Genomic DNA, 24,503 nt, shown 5'->3' with positions numbered 1-24,503 from the left:
TCACGGCAGTGGAGTAGTTTCAGCTTCTTGAAGTTCCAACTGAAAGGAAAGAGATTGCAAATACAATGAACAATTACTTGATTTCTTCCCACCCACAAATTCGTGTATGTGTTTGCATGTGTTTTGGGTTTTTTTTTTGTTTTGTTTTGTTTTTAAAGAGGAATTTCCTTCTCATTTGCAGCTACTGTCCTGCTGTATAAAGCTAACCAGGTAGCTCAGGCAGTAAGGCAAGACTACGCCTTTGCAATAAAGCAACAAAGGCAGAGGGAATGATCACAGAAAAGTTTCATGTCTGACCTTTAAAGATGAAGAAATGCAAGTAGATCTGAAAGTTGAATTAGAATTAGAATATATTTCATACCAAGCCAGTTGTTCTCTTTCTAGAGGCACACCCTCTACGAACTTCATGAATATGGAAGGGTTTCACTCCCTCACTGTATTCTTCTTGTAGCAATTGCAGCGAAGTTAGTATTTTAGATGATACCTTCCGTGCTCACGTCAGTACATTGGCTAACTTTTGGATTTGCAGTTAAAGTCTAGTTTAAAATCTGTGTGAGATGGACTTACATCAGCAAACAAACCCAGCAGCCTCTCAGCCCTGTGTGTGTCCACAGTATCCGCGTTTAGTCCCATTCGCATCCAAGCACAATAGCACTACAGATGTTTTCATCAAGAAAATCGGCTTACTGCACAGCACATCCTGAACGGCTGCAACCCTTTTTACTGCCCAGCCAATGTTGTCCTGCAGGACTAGAACCTGCTGAAAACAGGGTGGGAGACACTGCAAATAAAGGCTCTACTGTATGGAAAGTAGAGCCACGGATGAAGCCTGATTGAGACAAGAGAAAGAAGGTGCTCCTGTAAAAGTAATGGGACATAGGTAAGGATTTGGGGGCAGGGAGAAGGAAAGTGTACTTTCTAACTGGATTGCTTTCCAAGCATGTTCAGCAGAGGGGAGGCTGTTAGGACTTCTGATGTGAAGATAAATTTCTCCAAGGCCACAACATAGCTCAAACGCTTGTTCAATTTAACATGCTATACTCAGGGACTTTCTTTATTCTGTAGTGGGAATATTACTCCTCAGCTCTATTTGGCCAGAAACTGACCTGATCCTAAATGTGAATGTCCCTGTCTTTTGGAGAAGTCTACAGCCAGAAATGAATTTTGAAGTTCATATTCATTTATCTGTATGGATAGGTCTCTATTCATACAGGTAGATATGAATCTGCCCAGGTTTGGAGTTATGGAATCTGCCCAGCTTTTGTCATGTTTCTGCACAGGACTCACCAGCATTCCCCGTATTTGTTTGTCATATAGCACTGGGAAAATAAAAAGGTAAGAAAGAACTTTCTTAATTTATTTAATCAAAGTAAAACTAGCTTTCAACTATTCCTCTTTTCAATTCAAAAATAGTTTTTCTTTAATCCAATATCCTTTTTATTCGTACACATGGCTGCCCATCTAAGCAATAAGGGCAAAGCTTTCAGAGCTGAACAGAAATACCAGAGCTTCTGGTTTACTGAACCTATCTGAGGCCTCATGTTCAGCATATGAGGAGGATTTGCAGCTTCCGTTATGTCATTTAGACACTTCAGTGGATAAGGAGAAAGCGCCAGAAGCTAAAAATACAAAAAATGTGCCTATACATAATTTGCTTAGTTGCTTGGATACGTTCAGGTGAGGCTGCTATAAAAACTTAAATGGGTCACAAAGACACTAACTCGCTGAAACAGAAGAAATTTATCAGGTTTCTATGATTATTAATAATCCATTTTCCTCAGTATTTAGGATTTTTTGCTATTAACAGATGGACGTTAACATAAATAAAAGGCATTTGGAAAAAAATAGTTTTCGGGAAATAAGAATTATCAATGAACGTTCAATTTTAAAAACAGTCAAACTTTTTTTAAATCTCAGATAAACTAATACAGAGAGTCTCTGTGCATCTGAAGTGAAAGGCATTTCAAAATATTTGTCAAGGTTATGAATCAGGTTGATGTCACTGATATCAAAAAAACTCAGCCATTTGCAAAATCTTGTATTTGGTCCTTTATTACTATTCCCTACCCATATTGGGTCATACAGAGAAAAATCTGGAGTAAGCGGTTCTGCTTTGCAAGCAATTTTTCCAGGATACCGTCATTCCTACTCTTGTTTTAACTCTTCATGCAAATGCACTTATAAGATTGCATGTGCCTCCTTGAAAACCAAAGAGAGCCTTTAAGCTCACTTTGGAACAAGTGTAACCTGTGCATTTGACTGCAGGAGTTAGTTGGGTTGAACAGGCTACATCCCACAGATGTCAAACACCTCAGTCTTACAACACTTCCAGTTTCTGCCTGCCTGATTAGCCACTGCCTTTTCTCCCTCAGAACTATGTTGCTCCATTGACCATGTGCTATCTCTATAAATGCTCATACCATCAGTGTTCTGGACCAGATGCTACTTTGCATTTGGAAGAAGCTGCATTTCTCCGAACTTGTTTTGCTCTTCCACTTTTCATAAATGCTGATAAAATGTCAACCAAATCCTTAATCTGGAGGAACTTTTTGGTAATGTCAAAGAGCCATAAAGTTGACCAAATGCCCTTATCTTACGGCAGAATAATATGAACATTTGTGACATTTTCTGTTATTGCTTTTGCACGGATAGAAAACACAGTTGTTCCTTCCATCAGTGAATGCTTATTTTTAAGTGCCTTCAGAGTGTGAGACCCTAAGCTGTTGAGTGATTGAGTGCTTGCAGTTCTCAATAACTTTAGCAGGAGTAAAGAATTCTCACTTGGCAAAAAAGCAACTTGTAGAACATCTGTTTCTTCGAAAATGACTTGAACTGTGCTGAGCACTATACAGCCATGCAATTAGAATTCATACCAAACCCTCTCCAAGGCCTTGTCTACACAAGAACGAGCTTGTCAGCATACTTAGATCAATACAGATATACTAGCTAGACTTTCTTGTACAGAAAGCATTTACTTGTGAAAAGAATATCCTGTCAATATAATTTACAAAAGCTCACTGTTTGAGCAAACAGCGGTTTGTTTGTTTGTTTGTTTGTTTTTTACTTTATTTTTGCTTTTATTTTTCTTTTCTGAGAGAAAAAGCTGCATTCACCCTAGGGCTTTCTCTGTTTAAAAAGTAATAATAAAAAAATTAAATTAGATGTTACACTTGTAAGTAGTATCCCAGAGAACCTTTTTAGTGTAGATTAGTCTGACAACCCTGTCTGTCATTCTGATAGCAGCAGACAACAAAAATGTTGTCTCTTACTGAAATGTTTGCTGGAGAAAAAAAAAGCAAACGAAGTTTAATATGGAAGTCTGAACGTGGCTTGGTGTCAATATATTCTGTAGACTTTGTGGCGAGTGAGAAAGACTGCACCTGATAGCTGCAGTGCTCCAGGGAGTGCAGCAGGGAGAAGGCTCAGGTCAGCATCCAGCGAGCACATCTGGCAGAAGTAAACCAGTGGTGTCAGCAGCAGCTGCTGAAGCAAGGACTGCAGGGATGGTGGTGAGGGAAGTGAAATCGGGCCCATTTATGGCCACTTCAAATTCTTTCAAATACCAGACAAGCCATCTATGCTGATACGAGCTTCCAATTGCCTTCTTCCCCCTGGCCCTGGGGAAAACTGATGGCTAGTTGCTAGGACGAGCTACACAAGCAGATAAAGCTGTGCAGTCACACAACTTCTTACAGCTCTACATACATTTTTTTTTTTGTTCTGTGCATATTGGCTCTTTGCATCCGTTTCCTTCCTTACTGCCTCACTCCAACCTCATTCCCGATGTTCCCCTTTGTCCTCTGCACTCTTCCTCTCACCTCCCTTTTCCTTCAGCGTCTTCCCCTTCGCTTCTCTTTACATGTGCTTTATCTCTTAATTAATTCCATTGCTAGTCCCTAAATAAGAAAAAAAAAAACCACCCCGAAACAACCAACAAAGAACCCAACCATGAGACTAGCTTCCTCCTTATTACCCCAATACAGCTCACTTCACTCGCTTGCCCTACCCCTCCCACGGTTGGCGCTCTTCCTTGTTACCGTAGGTTGAAAGATCTTTGTGGGAAGGATCATCTTCTGTTCTCTGTTTGCTCAGTGCCCAGGGAAACAGACTTTATTTCACTCAGCCTCTGGGCAGCAAGTACCACATTAATCTTTGGTAAGGGTAGAAGTTTAGAAGGCTACAGCTAATACAAAGAAGCATAATTAAATGTAGAAAATGTGTGCGTACACGCTGCACAGTAAAAAGCTGGAGTTCTACTAGATATAGATACAATCCTCTTGTCAGACTCGTGCACAAAACTGAATTCACTGAGGGTTACGAATGCATTATTAACAGCTGAATCTGTCTAATAATTTTTTGTACACCTATTAAATACTACAAATATATACATACATACATATATGCATGCGCCTATGCCAAGTTTGGCAGATCTGCTCAACCACCAAAATGTAAGTAAGACTGAGCAGGTACTAACCAACTTCACAGGCCACAGTTTGGCATGTATGAATCAGATGCTGGTGAACTACAACACCAATTGCAGACGCTTAATAAAGCTTCCCCTTTTCCCTCTAGCCTGCTCCCTCCTCTTTTCTGGCGCAATGACTATTTGGAGATGACAATGTTCTGATGTGGGCTTTCTGGCAGCAGCTGAGTGACAGGTATGCGATTGTTTTCACAAGAAGCCATTGATTTCTGCGCCTTGTGGAGGCAGCTAGCTTGTGGCTGAAGTGGTAGCAGTGAGAAACTGCTGCAGGAGCAACCGAAGTATGTTGCTGAAAGGTGATGTGTCAAGGAATGAACTGGGCTTGTGCCTTTTGTTGTTCTTTTTAATGAATTACAGGGGCAACTCAAACTTTTTCTCGCGCTTGTGCTGTGCATGAGTTATTTTCATGACTGTTAAGATTTGTCTTCTTATTTTGCTTGATGTTAACTGAGGCATGTGGATTGGAAATTCTTAGGACTATGGATGTTGAAGATGTAACAAAACAGCTTCTTTGCAAAAGCTAAGCAAAAAGAACCTGAATTTAAAAAAAATAAATTTCTCTTGGTGTCTGCTGTGCCATAAAATCCCTACTTCTCAAAGACTTTTTGTACATGGAAAAGGTATCTTTTCAGTATACCTTAAATAGCAAAATGGCACAATACTCCTTAACAGTTGGACTAGATGATTATTGTAGGTCCCTTCCAAATGAAATATTCTATTCTAGTCTATTCTAACATGTGTTTATATATATTTATATGTGTATATATATCTCAAAACCCACCCTAGCCAACACAGATAATTACCTGATACAAGAACTGCATGTAGACAAGCCTTTGTCTACTTCTTGCATGTCTTTCTGGACAAACAAGGCCAGGCAGGCCTTCTTTGTACATCAACCGAGAGTGTACAAGCACAGTTTCTTCTCTTTTTATTCACTGTTGCAATGGGAGAAGAAGAGAGATATATGTTCTGTCCTACTCCTGTCTCCCTCAGCAGACAAGGAGCATGAATAGAGAAATCTGTGATTACTCTCCAGCCAGTTCTAAAGCAGCCAACCTGTTGTGAATGTCCTGCAAAGGAACCACTGTTCTGTGCGCTGTGTAGATGCATGCACACTGGACCCAATCATACAAGGTACCTCTGAAAGCCCTCAGCTTCTGAGCATCAACTAGAGGACAGAACAACTAGCACCATGCAGGACTGGGGCCTCTCTGTATGCATACATCAGTTTCAAATATAACCTTGAAGGTGTTCAGACCTTCAAACAGCTACAAATCAGTATAAACGGTAACTTCAGAACACATGTCATCTCCAAGCGGGAGGCCTGGATCCAGAGATGACATCTCCACTGCTAGTCATACCTGATGGTTAGTCCTGTCCACAGTGTTGGCAGTGGAAGCATGGTCACGAGTGTTTTGTCGGACTCGGGTGGAGTTTTGCTGCTCAATGGTTGAGGAAGTGGGGATGCAGAACTCTCTGAAACACCTTTTGAAATTCTCATCTAGAAATGCATAAAGGACTGGATTAAGGCAGCTATTTGTATACCCTAAAGCAATACAGAAGTGCCAGGAGACAGTCTGGAAGGTAGTTTCTGGGATGTTGACCAGGGCTTTAACGATGACATAAATGTGGATGGGAGTCCAGCAGACAATAAACACCGCCACCACGACAAGAACCATCCTCGTGATTCTCCGCAGGTTCCTGTCCTTCTCTTTGGAGCCAGATAACATGCGAACGCTCTTTAGGCGTAAAATCATCAGCCCATAGCACACAGTAATGATCAGGACTGGCATGATGAAGGCAAAGATGAACACACAGATTTTCAGGAGGTTCTCCCAGTACCAAGCAGGGTGGGAGAACGTAAGTGTGCAGTCAATGGAGCCTAGAGAAGAAAGAAAACAGCAGAGAAGAACAAGTAGGTCAGTTTTTCATTTGCTTTTCTTTAAACCTTTTCTGTTAAATATCATAGGCAAATGCACAAAGATTTACTAAGTAAACAGCTAAAATGAAGCAATCTGTGACCTGTCATTGGCACAAACATTGATAGGACACTGTGCTGCAAAACATGTATGAAGTGTCAGAAAAATAAAATCGAAGTAATGCGTTCTCTTTTGCATTTTATGGCTTGGAATTGCTTGTATATTGTACAAGGAAAAGAGCTGAATTGTCATAAACGCTTAAACTTTGACTCATTCTCACCTTCAGTATAAAACCTGGCAAAAAAGAGATGGTTTAACCACCATATCTGCTGAGAGTTTGGGCATTTCAGGGCAATGGGGAAGAGGACGACACAGCACTTGTTAACTGTGCACAATGGAGGGTTTGGATTTATGTTGAGATGCTGTCGCTTCATGGAAGGTCTTTGAGCACCAGCGATCAGGTGGTGAAACACTGGAACAGGTTGCCCAGAGAGGTGGTAGATGCCCCATCCCTGGAAACATTCAAGGTCAGGTTGGACGGGGGTTTGAGGAACCTGTTCTAGTTGAAGATGCCCCGGCTCATTGCAGGTGACATTGGACTAGATGACCTTTCAAGGTCCCTTCCAACACAAAGTATTCTATGATTCTGTGATCCAGAACACGCTCTCTGCTCCAGACTAGGTACAAAGTATCTATGACTGCTGACTTTCGTGGGAATATGATAGGCAAAGCACAGGCTTCTGCGCTGTAGGAGAGTACACAACCACCCCACAGCAGAAGACAGGCAGGCACAGATGTTTTTCCGAACACTACAGCAACTGTGTGGAGCAGCGGGACTCATGCGGATGCACAGAAGGAGCTGGAGCTGCCTGTTGTAAAAGACAGAACATGTGCAGTGCTGTGTCCAGTCAGCTACAGTCAGACGGAAAACTGCTGAAGGGGTCCATTTGCACTGACACCTGCTTCATACAGGTTGGAGCTCAGGACTTAATTCAACGCCTCTACAATCAAGTGAAACAATGCAGAAAGGAGCTGAAACATTGAAATACGCAATCTGGGAATGAAAGTCAGACTTACCGTGCCTGTATTTAGTAGTTGCCATGAACATAACTGGCAGGCCAATTGCAGAAGAAAGAATCCAGTTGCAGACATTGACAATTTTGGCATTTCTGGGGGTACGGAAATCAAGGGCCTTAACTGGGTGGCAAACAGCTACGTAGCGATCCACACTCATGGTGCAGAGTGTGAAGATACTGGTGAACATGTTGTAGTAGTCTATGGATATAACAATCTTACAAAGGATTGTACCAAATGGCCATGTTCCCATCAAGTAATTCACACTCTGGAACGGCAGAGTACTTGTTGCTAGGGCATCTGCCAATGCAAGATTGAAAATATAGATATTGGTGGCAGTCTTCATTTTCGTGTACCTAGAAAAAAATCACCAAAGCATGTGAATGACCACAACTGACAATGTTAAACGAAACTGAGTCCAGTGCACCACGTATAAGAAAATCCTGTGAAATAATGCGCTAGACACTATAAAAGATCATATTTTCTGCTTTTAATAAAATGCCCTTGCTAAAGTTTATTGAAATAATGTTTGCGGTTCACTGAGACATTAGTTAAATGGTGTAACAAAGAAAAGATTAATTTAACTTGTGCAGAGAGAAAGGATACAGGTAGAAGAAACAATATTATGGACGCTAAAGAACTGAAAAATTACTTGAAAAAATTGTATTTGTATGTATCGGACCCTGTATTGAATAGATAGATTTTCCCCATCTGCTGATGTCACGTCAAGTATCAGAACCATGGTCTAAAGGAATGGGGAACACATTTGTATGTTGTGGAGTAGTAATGATATAATTCCTTAGGGAATAAGTACCTAAAAGATTAGTGTAATTATCAAATCCGCTGTGTCTAAAAATTCAAGCTTTCGAGAGTCTCTCATTTGTTTCTAACGATAGAATTCTAAAATCATTTGCAACGATGGTTATTACATTGCTTTACTAATCTCCACATCCTATACAAGTTGGACAGATGGTTCTTCCAACTAAATCATACGAGAAGACAGATGCTATTAACCAGATGCACTGAGCGTATCAATAGGAGCACCATCCCGGGTGGATGCTGCAGCCCTGTTGCTTGAGGTAGGAATGCACGCTCTGCTCCACAGTGCCCATTTTGGCAGAAGGGTCTTCAAAATCCTGTGTACCTCTGTCTTGCTACGCCTGTGCCACTAACTACCCAAACCCCTTTTTGAATTTTGAATATGCCACACTTCAACCATAGCTGAGCAGGGCGGGGCGAGTCTTTTATGTTTTAATTTGTGTTTGCATTGCTAAAGGTAGAGTCCAAATTCCTCCTTAGTTTCATCAGCTTTTGTGAAGAGCCCTTTACAGTTTCAAGTCCTTGTGTCACCTGAGCAGCCCTTGAGACCCGCTGTTTATGAGGATGCTGTACTTTTGCAGTGACTGTTTAAGTAGAGTTCCTGGCTATGCTGCCCTGCTGTCCTGCTTGCTGGGGACTGTGGCTGCCTGGCTTTCGGGGGGGGGAAGGGGCAGATGGCTTGCTTTTTTGATAAAACTCCCTTCTGTTTCTGCAAAGTAATAATACAGTGTTTGATCAGACATTTTACAATTTATGGAGTGATTTGCAACAGGAATAGCCCATTTCTAAAGATCTTTGAGGCAACCTGCCAGGGAAGACAAAGTGTAAAATACAGTATTGCATGTTTTTTTTCTCTGATCTCTTCGGAAGACAAGTCAGCTGCAAAATAATGATGATGGGGCTGTGTAGGGAACACATATTTGGAACTTTTTTGGTAGGGTCTGGAGAAATGCAGACTTCTTGCTGAACGCATCTAGATAGCTTTTATGATGAACATCTGAAAAAGTTTGCACGGGCTTTGTTCTTTCGTTCTCCAGCACTGCATGTGAGGAGATACTAAGAGCCCTAATTGCAATTTAGGGTGTGTTTTTAAAAAAGATTTTCAAGTAGATCCAAGCTCGTTCTTGATTGCTGTCTTGAAAAAGTACGATCTGAGTACGATACTTCCAAGTTTTAAATAAAACCTATATTCTGAAAGTACCCGAAAAACTTTTCGTACAGTAACACTACTTTATCCAACAGATTGTAACACTAACTTAGGAAGAGATAGATGCTGCGAGAATCCATGCCTCTCTGCTGGGAATTATTTAGAAAAAATGTGCAGGACTGCAGGGTGGGAGAGGTACACAATAAGCTGCCGCTCTAAAAACAGTTTGTACGGAGAAGAAAATATTTTTTGGGCAATCTGCTGATGAATCTTGCAGAGGAGAATGAAAATAGCAACATTTTTGTATTGACTTTACTATTACCCAGAATGAAAATGTTGTACTGAGCCTTCCTTTTGCCATATCTCCTGTTGTTTATCGAAAATGAATGTCTTTTCCATAGGTCTGAACAGATCCAGGGCTAGCTAAGGTTGTGTCCAGAGAGCTAGCCTGGAGGTTTGGTCGTGTTATATCCAGCTTGCTCCAGTCTGAGCCGCTCAGGCAGCAACAGCAGCGGAGGGGCAGTGGCTCTCAGTTCTGCACAGACAAGGAAAGGTGATGAGAACCCTGCGCCTTCACCCAGGCTGCTGATCCCTGCTCGGCTCTGAGGTGATTGTCCTGTCTTTATGGCTGGCCAAGAAATCACGGTTAGGTATGCTGCCCAGCGCTGCTGCCACCACAAATGATTTTGGCACAGTTCTGTTTGAAGAGCACATCATCAGATGATAATGATTTTTTTCTCAGTAATGAAAGCCATTCTGATGATTTAGAGGGAATGCTTAATACAGCGAAAAATAAATACATCAGCCAATACGTAAGGGACATGCAGGTTAGCATGCCAGAGGATGGGCAGAGAAAAGCTCTGAATAAATGGAATAAAGCTTCTTCACTAGGACTGGCATGGGCATTATCCCACTTAAATGCTACACATTTTTCAGTTTTGCTGTCTTGCTTTCATTGCCAGTTTAAGCTTAAAAGTTCTTGGACTTATTTCGTTTAATGGGCTCTATAGGCTATTAAGGAAGGATTTTGCTTGATGTACTCTGTAATCTTTATATTTCTAATCACGCTGTTCTTACAAAGAAAGGAAGCAGAGCTTTTGTGAAGATGGAAAGTATTTACCTCCACAATTGCCTAATCAACAAAAGCCTATTGAAATTTACGGTATTCTTTTCAGTGAATTCTATGGCATTTGGGTGCTTGTCTGTACTGAATATTTCAAGATTTTATAAAGGGCTTATTTCTAAATGGTACATTTTGTTAAACATGTATTTTTCCAAATAAGTAGATTATCAGTGTCCCCAGGATTAACTTTTTGTTACGAAGAAATAAAAGCTGAAGCAATTGATTAAAAGTAATTTGAACAGCATGAAAAATAACGGTCCTCAAAATGGAGCTCTTCAAAGCCTTGATCTTAGCTGTTACTACATCTTTTGTTAAGGTATCAGTCTACCTCTTTGAACAAGCGGCACAAACATTTCCAGCATCCAGACACAGATGTGTATGTGATGAGGTTTTGATGCTTCAGAGAGACTGGGTTTTATATGTAATTAAAGTCACAGGATATCTGTATGACTGGGCTATGTATGGGATTTATAAACGCAACCTTTTAACGGATACTGGTTTTGCACTTTCATTCAGAGCCACTAGAGAACCTAAAAACGAACAGATGTATAAAGAAAGAGCCTTAAATGCAAACCCATGAAAATCTGAATGCTGGTATTTAGACTGCATTGAAATGTTGGCATCTGAAATACTACGTATATTAAATTTTGCATGACAATGAGCAAGGTTGCAAGTGAAGACAGATGTTGGCTTTGGGCAACATTACTTCTATAAAACACCTATGTTTATGAAGTATTTTTTAGTTGGTACTAGTAGATGATAGATCAGATTTACAACAGTAAGAATATACTTTACATCTGTCTAATTCTGTAGGGCAAACTCAGCCTTGCCTTTATCTTCCATATAGCAAAGCTTTAAAACATACTCAAAGTTTGAAGATCTGATCTGTAGAGGTCTACTCAACTGGGATTTGCATGGAATATGAAAAAGCAATACAGAAAATAATGAGAATCCCACTCAGCTCGACACTAAGTTCCTAGTACTCAAGGATAAATAGAAAGTCTTGAAATGACCTCTTCAACTGGCAGCCCATGGGCCACTTGTAGTTTGCAAAACAAACAAAAGCTTCACCAAAATAACAGAGAGACCCCCAACTCCATTGCACAAAGTGTAACAACATCTTGAACTGGAGCCACAAGCACCTTCCTTTCCACCTCACAGACACGTGACAAACGAGATGTGGGCATGCTTGTGCCTCTCTCTCTTTCTGCAAGACATATGCACAGCTCTGTTTCTGGCCTGCCCACTCCAATGGTTTAGCCTCCACCTCATCATCTCCAGAAATTATTGAAGAATCTTTTCTTATAAACCTACATGGCTCAGAAGTAAAGAGCAAATAATGTAACGACCATCTATTTTCTTGAAAAATCATGACATTTTTAGTTTGCATCACGCTTTTTCTAAGCCTAATAGACACAGTTGGTATATTGCCACCTGAGTCTTTTCCCTATTGCTTCTTGGACAAGTGGTTTACATCCGTGTGGATTGTTGAAGTATACCCTCCGCCAGACCCTTCAGCCCTTTTGTAACAGATCAGTTTTATAGCATCCTCACACCCCACGCACCTTATCAATGCCAACTAAAGGGTGGGTGTCAAGAGGATGGGGCCAGACTCTTTTCAATGGTTCCCAGTGACAGGACAAGGGGCAACAAGCACAAACTGGAACACAGGAAATTCCATCTCAACATGAGGAAAAACTTCTTTACTTTGAGAGTGACAGAGCACTGGCACAGGCTGCTCAGAGAGGTTGTGGAGTTTCCTTCTCTGGAGTTATTCAAAACCTGCCCGGATGCATTCCTGTCCAACCTGCTGTAGTTGAACCTGCTGTGGCGAGGGGGTTGGGCTAGACGATCTCCGAAGGTGCCTTCCAGCCCCTACCATTCTGTACCACAAGGCTAGTGCAAAGAAGTCAGAGAGGGGGTCCACGTCTAGCCCAATGAATATAGTAACACACACCATTACAAATAAATTTAAAAACTGCTCCCATCTGAATAGGAACAGTGAGGAGAAAAGGAGAAACAGTCTTTTGCACTTAGGAAATGGGCTGGCCGATGATAGATTGGTAATAACCACTTCCAGCAACACAAAGGCATGCAGGCTTTTGTCCACAGAATGCTAATTTGGAGACAAAGCCTGCTTCATCTGATCTGTGTTTAAGTTCAATGCAAAATATATGAAAAACTGGCTTAATTACAGGAGATTCATTGCAGAAAGCAGTCGTTCATGAAAATGGTTTGGCTGCTGAAAGAAACAACAGCCAGCAATTAGGTCTTGCATACAGACAACCTGACATAACTCTTGTTGATGCTGGAGGAGATTAGGTTAATGTTTCAAATTCATGTTCTTCTTGCATAAATGACTTGTTAAACAAATGAAGAATCATTATGTGCATACATTAAATTAGTTGAGGTCTCCTTGGGTGGGAAGATTAGAACATGTGAAATATGCCTAGTTGAACCAATTTAAATCAACTTTTACTTCCATGGCTGTTCTGGTGCGTCTTGTATATGCAACTCAAAAACAGTAGGAAAGAGGGACTTTTCTGCATGCTTTCCTGAGCTGTCAGGTACTTTCATTTTTCACTGAGCCTTTACAGCTTTGACAAAGGTCATGTCCTACTCAGGACGGTCTGGAATACCTCCTATCCCCCAGACAACATTTCTTCTGTCTGCCAATCCAATGACTAAGTTTGACACTAAAGTGATGTCTATCAGCTCGGTCGTATGCTGGAAAGTACCTTTGGGCTGAAGGGTATCAAATGAAAGACTTAACTGATGGCCATCATATCTCATTGACTTTTTTCTTTCTTTGCATGGTAGTGGTCCTCTATAGAGTGAAAGACCCATACTGCATGTCAGCCACAGTTGTGATCTATGCTGTGGCAGACTGTTACCTATTAAAGTTTTGAAGTCATATATATTCTGGAGGAGCCTAACCTACCTGTCTTTGAGCATATGACTTAATCAGCTTGAAGATTTAGTCTTTGATTTTTCTATTCAGGAACACTTCAGAATGCTTATGCCTTAAGCCATTAAATTCAAGCTCTGGGTACAAGCACCATAAATTTGTGTACAACCCTTATGCATTATTATGCGGCCGGGCCACCCAGACTGGAGGTGCCATACTGTGGTTAACAATCTACTCAATCCTTCTGATTTATGATCTTCTGCAGAGATCGTATACAAGGATGTAATTTAAAAATAATAAGCCCTCAGGGAAAACAAACAACCAACAAATCGAAAAAAAAACCACAACCCAGCAGGTACAACATTATAGCAGAAAAGATTCACACTTAGTTACAATGAAATTGTGCAATTTGAAGGCACATTCAGTTACTTCCTGCACTTATCCGGAGTTTGGGGGTAAAAGCTGAACTGGGGAAGAGAACAAGATCTTACTGCCTTTAAGAAAGACAGAGGCAGCAGTTGTTTCTTCCTGTTAAAGCCTTGTGTCCTGGCTCCCAGCATGGTGCTAGCCGGCTACCTCTGTGACCGGTGATGGTGGCTTAACCAGAGAGGTGAAAAAACATACGAACACCAAGCATCGCTTCACGTGTCAAGGCATGACATGCTAAGGGGGTGTACTAGGTCTAAAATAGCAAGGCCTAGTTACTTGACATACTCAGTGGGGAACACAGCAAGGCCTCCACATACGTTATGCTGGAGCAGCCTTCCCCTTGGGAGCCATCCCGGCAAGGGGATGGAGCCATCCCGGCAAGGGGATGTCAATTTTCTGAAGGAGTTTGGATGTGTGTGCTGAATGTGGATCCGAACATAGGGCAGATAACTGCTGGAATGTAGCTGCTTCAGCTGCCTCCTCTTTTCTCCCTAATACTTTGTTTTCCCACTGCCAAGTTCCTTTTTCACTTTATTCTCCTCCATAGCACAAGTGAAATTAATTCAGAATTTCACCAAAGTTTACTTCCCTCAGGCTACCTTGCTAACATCTTTGACTTCCCAGCTTGTCCTGTCCTTGCACCAGGGGCTGTATCGAGGCACGTGGAGATCCATCAGCATTTGCTTACAGGACCCAGGCAGGAGAAGCAGGCAGAGCACACCACTTCTCCTGGAGGAGCATCGGCTTAGTGCCATTTCTCCTATTCTCAGAACCAAGTAGCGACTTCTTTCAGACCTCAGTTTTGGGAGAGGGAGAGCTAAACAAAAGCCTTTTAGCCAGAGTCAGCTTTCTTCAGACTCCTCTGCAGGTCTTTTTGGGAATGATGGGGCACCAGGAGAGCTGGGAGGACATCTGACTCATCGTGTTTTCAATTAATTACAATACTCTGTTGGGCTTTGGGCTAAAATTCACTTGTTGCCTTTTTGCTACTTTTGTGGCTCTTTTTGCTACTGAAAGGCATCATATAGAGGTCCCCTTTCTGCTGCTTAGTTTGAATTAGTGAGTTTGTCCCTTCTCAGAGAAAACAAAACAAGCTTTTTCCTTTGGGAAAAAATCTATTTTGGGGAGGAAGGCCAGTCCTTTCCCTTGATGTCTGACTGAGAGGATTAACGAGCAAGGAGATTAATTCAGACAGAACACACAAACTCCACAGCAGTCATAACAAGTAACTATTTTATTATTTCCCTCTTATTATTTTCATGCCTTTTAAAATTACATCTATATGCATAGTATCCTGGCAGAAATCCATACAAAATAAAGCTGATGTGATGCATTCTTTCTTTTTCCAAAAAGGGGAGGGGAACTAGCCAGAACAGGTCTTTATAGATATATTTGTATCAACTTGCTACACAAACATCTAAGATGTTGCAATATCTTACATCTCCTATTATTCTCTTTTTTTTTTCCTTCTCCTAGACACCACAAAAAACTACTTAATGATAAAAAAAAAATGACAGTAACATATATGCTCCAATGCCCAGTCAGTCATCTGCTGGTACACTTCCTTCCCCTCCAGTCTAGTTAAATGGGGGAAAAATTATCTGCAAATTATGCCAGGACTTAATCCGGTTCGTTTGTTAAACCACCTTTACCTGAGTCTCTGTTTGCCTGGTGCTGAGGCATATATGCGTCTCCAGCAAAGGCTGCTGCTTTCACAGTTATTGTATAACACATCCCTCGGAAATAAATCAATGGTGCTAAAAAGGCTAACTCCAATATACTGTCATTATCCAGCAGCGAGTGCTTGTTGCTGAAACTTTTGCTTTGCCAGGAAGACACAGAAAGGAAAACTTTGTGTTGGTGTCTTCAACTTAACTTTCTCCCCTCTGCCTTCAGGGAACTGTGACTGAGAGTAAAACCACTGACTACAGCTATGATAACTGCGGTGACATTTTTCTAGAGGTAACAAGTTAACAGCTATTTTCTCTGGTTTCCAGGTGCTGGTTCCCTCCTCCTGATTTGTGGACTGGTCACCTCAGGTGAGGACTGTATATGAACCATCCCCAGTTTGGCAGGGAAGCCTCTGAAGACAGTTTTCCCACCAGTAGATGTGAGATCCTCAAAGGCGTGATGGGGAACAGCAGAGACAATCACCCCGGGTAAGAGGGTATCAGAGAGGTAGCATGGGGCTCAAGGCAATGCCATAGACGATACAGACCAGAGTAATGCTAAATATACAAGGTATGGTCTCTTGCATGCAAGAGATTGGGGTCTTCTAGTGAAGCTGTCAAGTGAGATCTGGACAGGAGCAACAGAGGTGAGAAAAAGGGACCAAAGAGAGAACAAACACGGAAGAAAGACTTGCCTGTGATGGGGGAATGGGGAAAGCAGGCGACGATGGAGGCAGACATGAGAAAAAGAAGGAGCACAAATTTGTGTTTTGAGAAGACCGGATGAAAAGTGATGGGAATCATGGCTTCAGTCTCCGTATGACAAGGATGAGATTGCATGTGAAACTGGGGCTCTGAGGAAGGTACTGAGACCATCACCTTATGAGAGGGATTTGGGTAACTGGCTTCTTGGATAATTTTTCTATAAAGGCAGCACATCCCAGTGCTGGAGGTTAGCACTGTGCAAGTGGAAAACAGAAAAAGATACGGAACTGCTGCTCCCTGTTCCCCCTTAAGAGACTTCTCTCAGCTGGGATTGCTCCACACAACACAATGAGGAGCAGATGCTGTGTTTTACACAAACGTTTTTCTTTTGAAGTTTTATTCCTGATCTGAGATACAAGATCTTACAGCTGATAATTGAACACTTCTTGGTGAGAAGGTGGACAAAATATGCCATTTCATGTCTTTCACAGTTACCTGACTAGTTATAATCTGTCATCCTTACCTTTTTTCATCGTGCAAATTCAAAGGGAAGTATAAATAATATTTAAAAGTGTTTAACATTAAACAGATGCATGAGAACGCTTCTTAACGCACCTGAGCTAAGCTGTGGAACTCCTTCCGAGCGAACACCATTAAAAGACAACTTCCAAAAGGGAGCAGGCTCTTTGAAAGATAATGATAGCAGACCTGCTTATAATACCATGAACCCAAACTTCACGGTATAAACCAAAGAAGGTACAGATAGTTATAAGAACTCCATTTGAGACCAGCCTAATCACAGCAATTCAGAAAATAGTTGCTTTCGGATTTTTTAAAAACGTAGTTGTAATGATCATGGATTGAAAACTTATTTTCACTTGGAATCATAATGAAAATAAATCATTTTTTGAAAATGTCCGTTAAGGAGGATCTCTATAAAATCCATCTTAGAACAGCTAAGCTTAAAAATAACCAACTTAAAATCTTTAAAAATGTTTCAGAACTCTGAAATTTGACTTTAAAGAGTGTTTGTTTCCAAACAGCTTTGTTTAGGTGTGGTAATATTTGTGACCTTTTATTTCCAACATTATTTTTGATTCTGTTCTTTTTTGGACTGCTGCATTGTAGAAATGTCCACAAAAAGCTATTGAATAAAACGCTGATGCAAACTGCAGATCAGAAAGTCCCTCTGCAGTTTAACAGGATGTTAGAATGACGCTCGCACAGGGATGCTCCTATTTCTTCCGTTCTTTGACTAAACACCAGCTGTTGCCTATGGCTGGAAAAGAGGTTCGTTAGCTGAGACATTTGGGCTTACATCGCGTTACCTTTGAGGTTTTTGTAAATACGCCACCTTTTGATCTAGAAAAATTATAAAAGCTTATCAACAGTGTTCGCAGAAGCCATGCCTGATGATTTGACAAAATACTGTAAGTTAAAATAAAAGCAGTACTTCACAATTATGTTAGCTAATTAGCTCATTAGTCATTAGCTTGCTAATAATTACACAATATAAACAGTATGTGCTTACAATATTTTCTAATTTTACTGAAGCCATGAAAAGCTGCTACGATTTGACTTATTTTTATGAGGAAATTAAAAAAGAAATCAGGAAGTCCTTAACATCATTTTTCACGAGAACCATTACCAAAACTGTAGTCCAGGAAAAATACAGTGGGATCAGAACAGCTTTTTCAAGAGAAATTGAGTGAGAAGGGATGTCGTCTGCCCAGAAGTGCCCAGGGGCAGCCGCTCACAGGGCAGGGGGCTCTGCCCTCCTGGGGCAGCTCAAGAAGGACAGGGAACTGCTGGAGAGGGTGCAGCATAGGGCTACCAAGATGATTAGGGGACTGGAACACCTCTCTTATGAGGAAAGACTGAGGGAATTGGGTCTCTTTAGTCTGGAAAAAAGATGGTTGAGGGGGACCTGATCGATCCATGCTTATAAATACTTAAAGGGTGGGTGCCAGGAGGATGGGGCCAGGCTCTTTTCGGTGGTGCCCAGTGACAGGACAAGAGGTAACGGGCACAAACTTGAGTATAGGAAGTTCCACCTAAACATGAGGAGGAAGTTCTTTACCTTGAGGGTGGCAGAGCACTGGAACAGGCTGCCCAGGGAGGTGGTGGAGTCTCCATCTCTGGAGACATTCAAAACCCGCCTGGACGCGTTCCTGTGCAACCTGCTCTAAGGTGGCTCTGCTCTGGCAGGGGGGTTGGACTAGATGATCTCCAGAGGTCCCTTCCAACCCTATGATTCTATGATTCAATGTGCTGTCCCGTGGGTGAGACCTCGCTGGGACCGGGCATAATGGACCGGGTGGCAAAGGGTCTGGAGACGAGTGTGGGGCTGCAGATCCAGCTGCTGCTCTTAACCCGCAGCCACCTCTGCTCTGCTCCCTCAGGGAGACGGGGGTTATCCCTGCACTGCAGGCTAATGTATTTTGGGCCAAATTTTGACCATAGCCATGCCAATACAATTTATAAAAAAAAAAAAAAAAAAAAAAAAAAAAAAAAGAGAGAGCGAGCACAAAGTTATACATGCTGTTTTATCTGTGCTTCCCCTGACCTTGGGGGAGGGAGGGGAGCAGCTTGCTAGTCCAACATTTACCCACTAGCAGAGGTTGGTAAACTTCTGTCACAACCAGTGTGCAAACAGGGACACCTGCCTTTCTGTAATGCAGGATGCTGAGGGCCACCCCCTCACGATGCTGCTGCTGCTCATTTAATTCAGCTTCTGTGCTGTTCCAGCCCAACCTGACTCCCTCAGTTCTGCCCCCAGATCTTCTCTGACTTGTCCTGGTGAGCAGCATCAATTCATAATTGACAAGACTGGTTAAGGCTGCTGTGGCTTTAGTTAACAGCTCTTAGCACTGGGGTGGGACCTTTTCCTTGCAACCTTTTCCTTGCAGACAGTGGAACAGGCAGGACACACACTCGCACGTTCAATGCCATCCAAACACGGAGAAGTTCATGTGGCTGTGGACAGGAAAGAAAAGAATGAATTTTATGCATGTCTTCGTCTCTAAGTTCCCTGATCTGTGCTGCTGCAAGAGATGCTGTAGGCCTTCTTTCACACTGCATCCATAACCCCACGTCACCCTGCAAAGAAGAACCCTTGTTTTTTAGAAAACCTTCCTTCGCTTCAGCCACTTTCAAGCTTGGGATAATTTTCAGTTTATTTCTCTAAACAGACTCTCTCCACTTCATACGTTATGACCTCTTTCCAAACCCCTCACTTTTCCCTTTCTGTGCACATGTGAGAATTTTTATTCCTTTGGTGACATTAAGTCTTTCTACAATTGAAATTTCACCCCAAACTCCGTTCCACTGAGTAAAAGTTTTCCTGAAGTGTGAGTGGGCTGGGCAGAAGCAACCAGAGCTTTCAGTACTGCAGTCTTTCCACATTAGATGATGTTCCAGTCACAGCTCTTTTCTTTCACAACACTATTAAAAGGCTGTTTTGAGAAACGTAAAAAGAAATCTCTCTTTCGGAGAGGACTTCTTTCCCTGTTTAAATATTATTTTTAAAAAAAACCCCACAGAATACTCATTTACTGTAAAGAAACAAAACATTTCCTTCCTCCTGCGAAGGATCACGGAGAACCTGAGGCCCCTTTGTTTATGATATGTGACAAAATTCATAGCAAAGCAATTAAGGAATCACTCCACTTGAGTGACTATAGCGGCTGTTGGTGGAATTACAGTCCTCTCAGGGCACCTGGCACCATGGGGGACTGGGGTTTCTGAGAACTATTCCTCTCTTCCAGACCAACGATGCTAAAGATTTTAATCTGTGATCTATTACAGTTTTCTAGCATATTGCCTTTATCACGGGGCATATTCTTCTTCCCACTCTAATGTGTGACTAATCCCACAGACTTGATGAGAAAGCTGGAAAAGCCTATAGATTACTGTGTAAATTAATTCAACACCACATGGGTACTAATTGTACACTCTCTTGTACTCTGCAGCAGCTAGAAGTAGCATTTGCTGTTGACACAGCCATAACAACGCTGTGTTCATATTAGTAATTTACACTTATACAAAGCACATGAGGAAAATAGATAATAAAAATTCTCTACAGTTTTTCAGATTACAGGAAATTCATGGCTGGCAGTAAAACCTGACTATTACTGCTGTCACTCAGAAGACATTTTTTTGTACTTGACAAGGGAAACAGCTCAGTGTTAGTAACATGGGGTTCAGCCTCACACACTACAGATATAACATGTAAATATTAATTCAAGGATGAGCGTATTCATCTGAACAGGAACCATTTGCGAGAACGAGGAGGGTGGATGAGAATGCATTAATTATAAAATAACAGGTACATAAATTGGAAATCCATGGAACTGCTTTGCATGAAGAGCCTGATTTTTGCATCAATGACAGCACACATCTATCTCCCTGTTGGACACGACCACTTTCTGACCCTGTTTGCCCCAGGTGGGATAACAGGGTGGCACTGTGGACTGATAGTGACCGTGCCACATCACGCAAGCACTTGCACGGCTCTGGCTCCAAACCCATGGATCTAAGTCATGTGGAAAAGTTGTAAGAATCATAATGTCTACAAGAATAACATAATAGTTTTTTAAAATATTTATAAAGAACCCAAACATAAGATATTAGCATGCTGCGCACTGAATATGAAGTCACTGTTGCTTTCACTGGGGCTGGACTCTGAAAGGTGAGTAGAGACAGAGTTTCAAATATCTAAGCACTTACCTCCCAACTCCTAGTATTTTCAAGGCAATCTAGGTACCAATATCACTGTAAAATCTTATTTCTAATAGTCTCAATAATTAATATGAACTTTGATGCTTTGTTCTTCCTGAGCAGGCATGGTGTGAAAGGTACATAAAGAAGGGGAGCTTTATATGATGCCAAATTCAATTCAGTGAAAGTTTTGCCTCCTATCTATAGCTGGATCCAAGGATACATGAACGTGAGCACATATGCTCACTATTTCGTATATGCATATTATATGATGCAGAATACTCTCATGTGAGTATAGCTTGCAACAGGAAATAAATAAAAAAGTTCCCTATTGCTGTCCAGATATACTAAACCTACAGAGAAACACAGAAAAGAAATGCATTTTGTGTTACTTAGACCACAGATCCTGTTCAACCATTAACATGTAAACTTTTCTTAATCCCAAATTGGTAAACAACTGCATGATATTAATTGGGAAGGAACTTTGCCATACCGAAAGCTGCTCTTGCATAGGAGATGTGGGTCCTGTCCTGCCTTTGCCATAGAATTCCTAGATGGTTTTGGAGAAGCCATTTAATTTATTTGTGTTTTCCTGTGTAAAATGAAAATATATTTTTGCTTTCTCCTATAGCTTCTGGCTTTTGTTTTTAAGCTGTAGTCACAGGGAAAGATGCTCTCTTCAGATAGAAATCTAAATGCAAGGGCCTCATTCAATTTGGCTTTGTGGTGCAAGTGTAATTCAATTAATTAATGTAAGAAATATGAACCTAGTATGGGTTATGCCCGGTATAAATATATCATTCCAGGGACAACCTGGAATTCTGCATATTTCTCTGCTGACAGTTATCCCGGCTCTGTTACATTGTGCATCTGTGTTTTCTCCCAGAGGAATGCCTTCAAACACTTGCTCAGCTGATGGCAGCCATGCCCCTGTTCAGAAGCCTTTCTGCAGCTGCATCTTCACATAGACAGCTTGAGTCTCAGACTGACCAAACCACAGGGCAGAAGAGAATCTCCCCACCTCTGCACATTTAAAATGCAGCCTCTAAAGCGCAGTTAAAACCAGCGGGTTTCTGAACTATTGTAGTCTGAACCACCGATGCACGTTACTTGCGTTCCCATTAGGTCTATGAGCTGCGCAAGGCTTTGCGGTGACATCCCCAATACACGCTGAAGGAATCATCCTCTGCCGTGCCACACCACCCTGCCTTGACCGCTATCCTCGCCCCCGGCTTCTGACAGCTAGCACTGGTGCAGCACCCACCATGAAGCCACCCCAGTGCCACGGGCCTGCAAGCGATGCTGGGCGCCAGCCCCTGCCCCTGCCCGCCAGCTCCCTGCGGCCACGGCACCCTTGCCCGACGGCTGCTCCCCCGACGCTTTGGGAAACACAGTGTTCAAAGGGAAAAGGGACACTTTCGAGTCCTGGGGAAACTGGAAGTGCTGGGACTGCCCCGGCAGGGAGGGAGGGAGGGAGGGAGCGCGCCCCAGGGGCGCCCCCGCCTTCAGCAGCGCCCGCTGTGCTCCGCCGGGGCTCAGCGGCTGCTCGATTTGGAAACGACGGGCAGGCGCGGAGGCAAAGGTGCTCGGTCAGCCCCGTCCCGTCGCGTCCCGCCGCCCCGCTCCCGGGAGGTGGCGGTGTTCCCCCACGGAAGGCGCCCGCCCCGCTCCCAGGCGGGCAAAGGAGCCCGTTCAATCTCGCTCGCACCCGCTCTCCGCCGATTTGCGGGCATGGGATTTCTCCTGCGTGAAAGACACGGTTGTGAGTGACCGGTAAAAGCCCGGGTGGGCTCGCGGGTGGGAAAGCTGCGAAGCGCTTCAGCACAACCAGGGAACGGGGATTACGGATCACAGCCGCGATCCGGATGTATTTGTACGCATGTAGCCGCTTGTACGTACGTATACACATATAAACGTATACGAATATAAACGTATTTATCAAGACTTGAGGCAGAGGATCTACAAATCCGGGCAGAGAGAAGCTTTTAGCCGCGATGCCATTTACATTTTGCTTGTGGGTTTGGGAGAGGTAAAGAGGCGAGGATGCGTGCCGGGTGTCCGTGCGCGTGCCTATCGCCGCACACGCTCACAGGCAGTCGCTGAAGTCCCTTTAAATCCTCCCTCCCCAGCGGGCAGGTGCGGGATTCGGGCCTCGGTGGCCACAGCAGCTCGCAGAGGTGCTGCAGCGCGGAGGGTCCGTAGAGCATCCCCGGACCTGCAGCGGCTTCTGACAGCCCGCCCGGCCCGGCCGCTCCTCACGGCCTCACCGCAAGTTTCTCTTCCCCGATCACTCTCTCCGACGCTTTCTCAAAAGCCTCCTGCCCCTTCCCCGCGGGGGCAGGCGCCCCTCAGAAACTCCCCCCCCCCCCCCAGCGCGGCCCTCTGCGCGTTGCCCACCGGAGAGGGACCGCAGCATCCCCCGTCGGGACGGTGGCCCGCAGCCCGGCTCCCCGCGGCGGAGAGTCCGCCCCGACGGCAGCGGCCGGGGGCTGCGGGGCGGCACTCACCTGACGATGACATACATGACCAAGAAGTTGCCGAAGAGCCCCACGACGCAGACCACGGAGTAGAGGGCCATGATGGCGATGGCCGTAACCACGGAGGGGCCGCCGCCCGCCGGCGCGCAGGGCCCGCCGCCGCCCGCGCTGCCGTTGGCGCCGCCGCAGGGCTCGGAGCGGTTCCAGCCCGCCGCCGCCGAGGCGTTGCCCCAGGCGCCCGGCGGCGCGGCCGCGCAGGGCGGCGCGGCGGGGCGGCAGGCGGCGGCGGAGGCGTTGGCGGCGAAGGGGACCTCCAGGGAGCCGGCGAGGAGCGGCGCGGAGCCGTTGCCCAGCAGGTAGGCGACGGCCATGGCGCGCAGCGGCGTCAGCGCGGCCGTCGGCTCTCGGTACCCGAGGGATGCCCGGTGCGGTGCTGTCGCGCTGAGCTGCTCTCGCCGTGCGCGGTGTCGGGGAGGCGGCGGCGCCCGCCCGCCCCGACGGCGCGCCCCGACGCTGGGTGCGGGCACATGTGTGCGGCGGGCGGGGCGGGCGGCGGAGGAGGGGCCTGTAGCGGCAGGAGCGGCGGAGGGCGGTGGGGAGGCGGGGCTTTCCCACCCCTCGTCCCCTCCTCCCCCCGGGGCCGGCGGGCCACAGGCACCCCTCCCGGCGCGGTCGCCTCCCGCCGTGAGCGGAGCCCCCGCCGGGGCGCAGCTGGTGCAGAGTGGGGCCGGCCCGCCCCGTCGCGCCGCTGGAGGGCCGGGGGGAGCGGGGGGGCGCGACAGCAGGTTTCCCCTTCCCTGCGGGTGGCACTTGAGCGCAAAGCGCTTAACACGTTCCCTTCCCGAACGCCACAGGCACCGATGGCGAACACCAGAAAGGAAGTTCAGGGAGAGACCGACTTCGGGGACTATGGACCGGGGCGGGGACGAAGGAGATCGGTACGCGGGTGATTAACGTAATAAGCCGGGGATCTTGACGAAACGATGCCCTCTGTGCTTATAGACATGGCTGAGCCTCGTAATAAAACGTG

The 24,503-nt window shown here is 44.3% G+C and overlaps 1 protein-coding gene across 1 annotated transcript; it reads right to left on the bottom strand.

Moving 5' to 3' along the window:
- Positions 1–23,844, bottom strand: OPRM1 (opioid receptor mu 1; the record flags this gene model as incomplete). Its single annotated transcript, XM_082481547.1, has 4 exons — positions 1–39; positions 5,845–6,365; positions 7,480–7,832; positions 23,504–23,844. 4 exons carry the CDS (start codon positions 23,842–23,844, stop codon positions 1–3), a joined length of 1,254 nt encoding a protein of 417 aa, XP_082337673.1.
- Between the last annotated feature and the right edge of the window lie 659 nt (positions 23,845–24,503).

This window comes from Vanellus vanellus, assembly GCF_965231255.1.
Source record: "Vanellus vanellus genome assembly, chromosome: 3".
Classification (NCBI taxonomy): domain Eukaryota; kingdom Metazoa; phylum Chordata; class Aves; order Charadriiformes; family Charadriidae; genus Vanellus; species Vanellus vanellus.
Note: the sequence above shows the minus strand (reverse complement) of the source record. Positions and strands in the feature narration are given on the sequence as shown.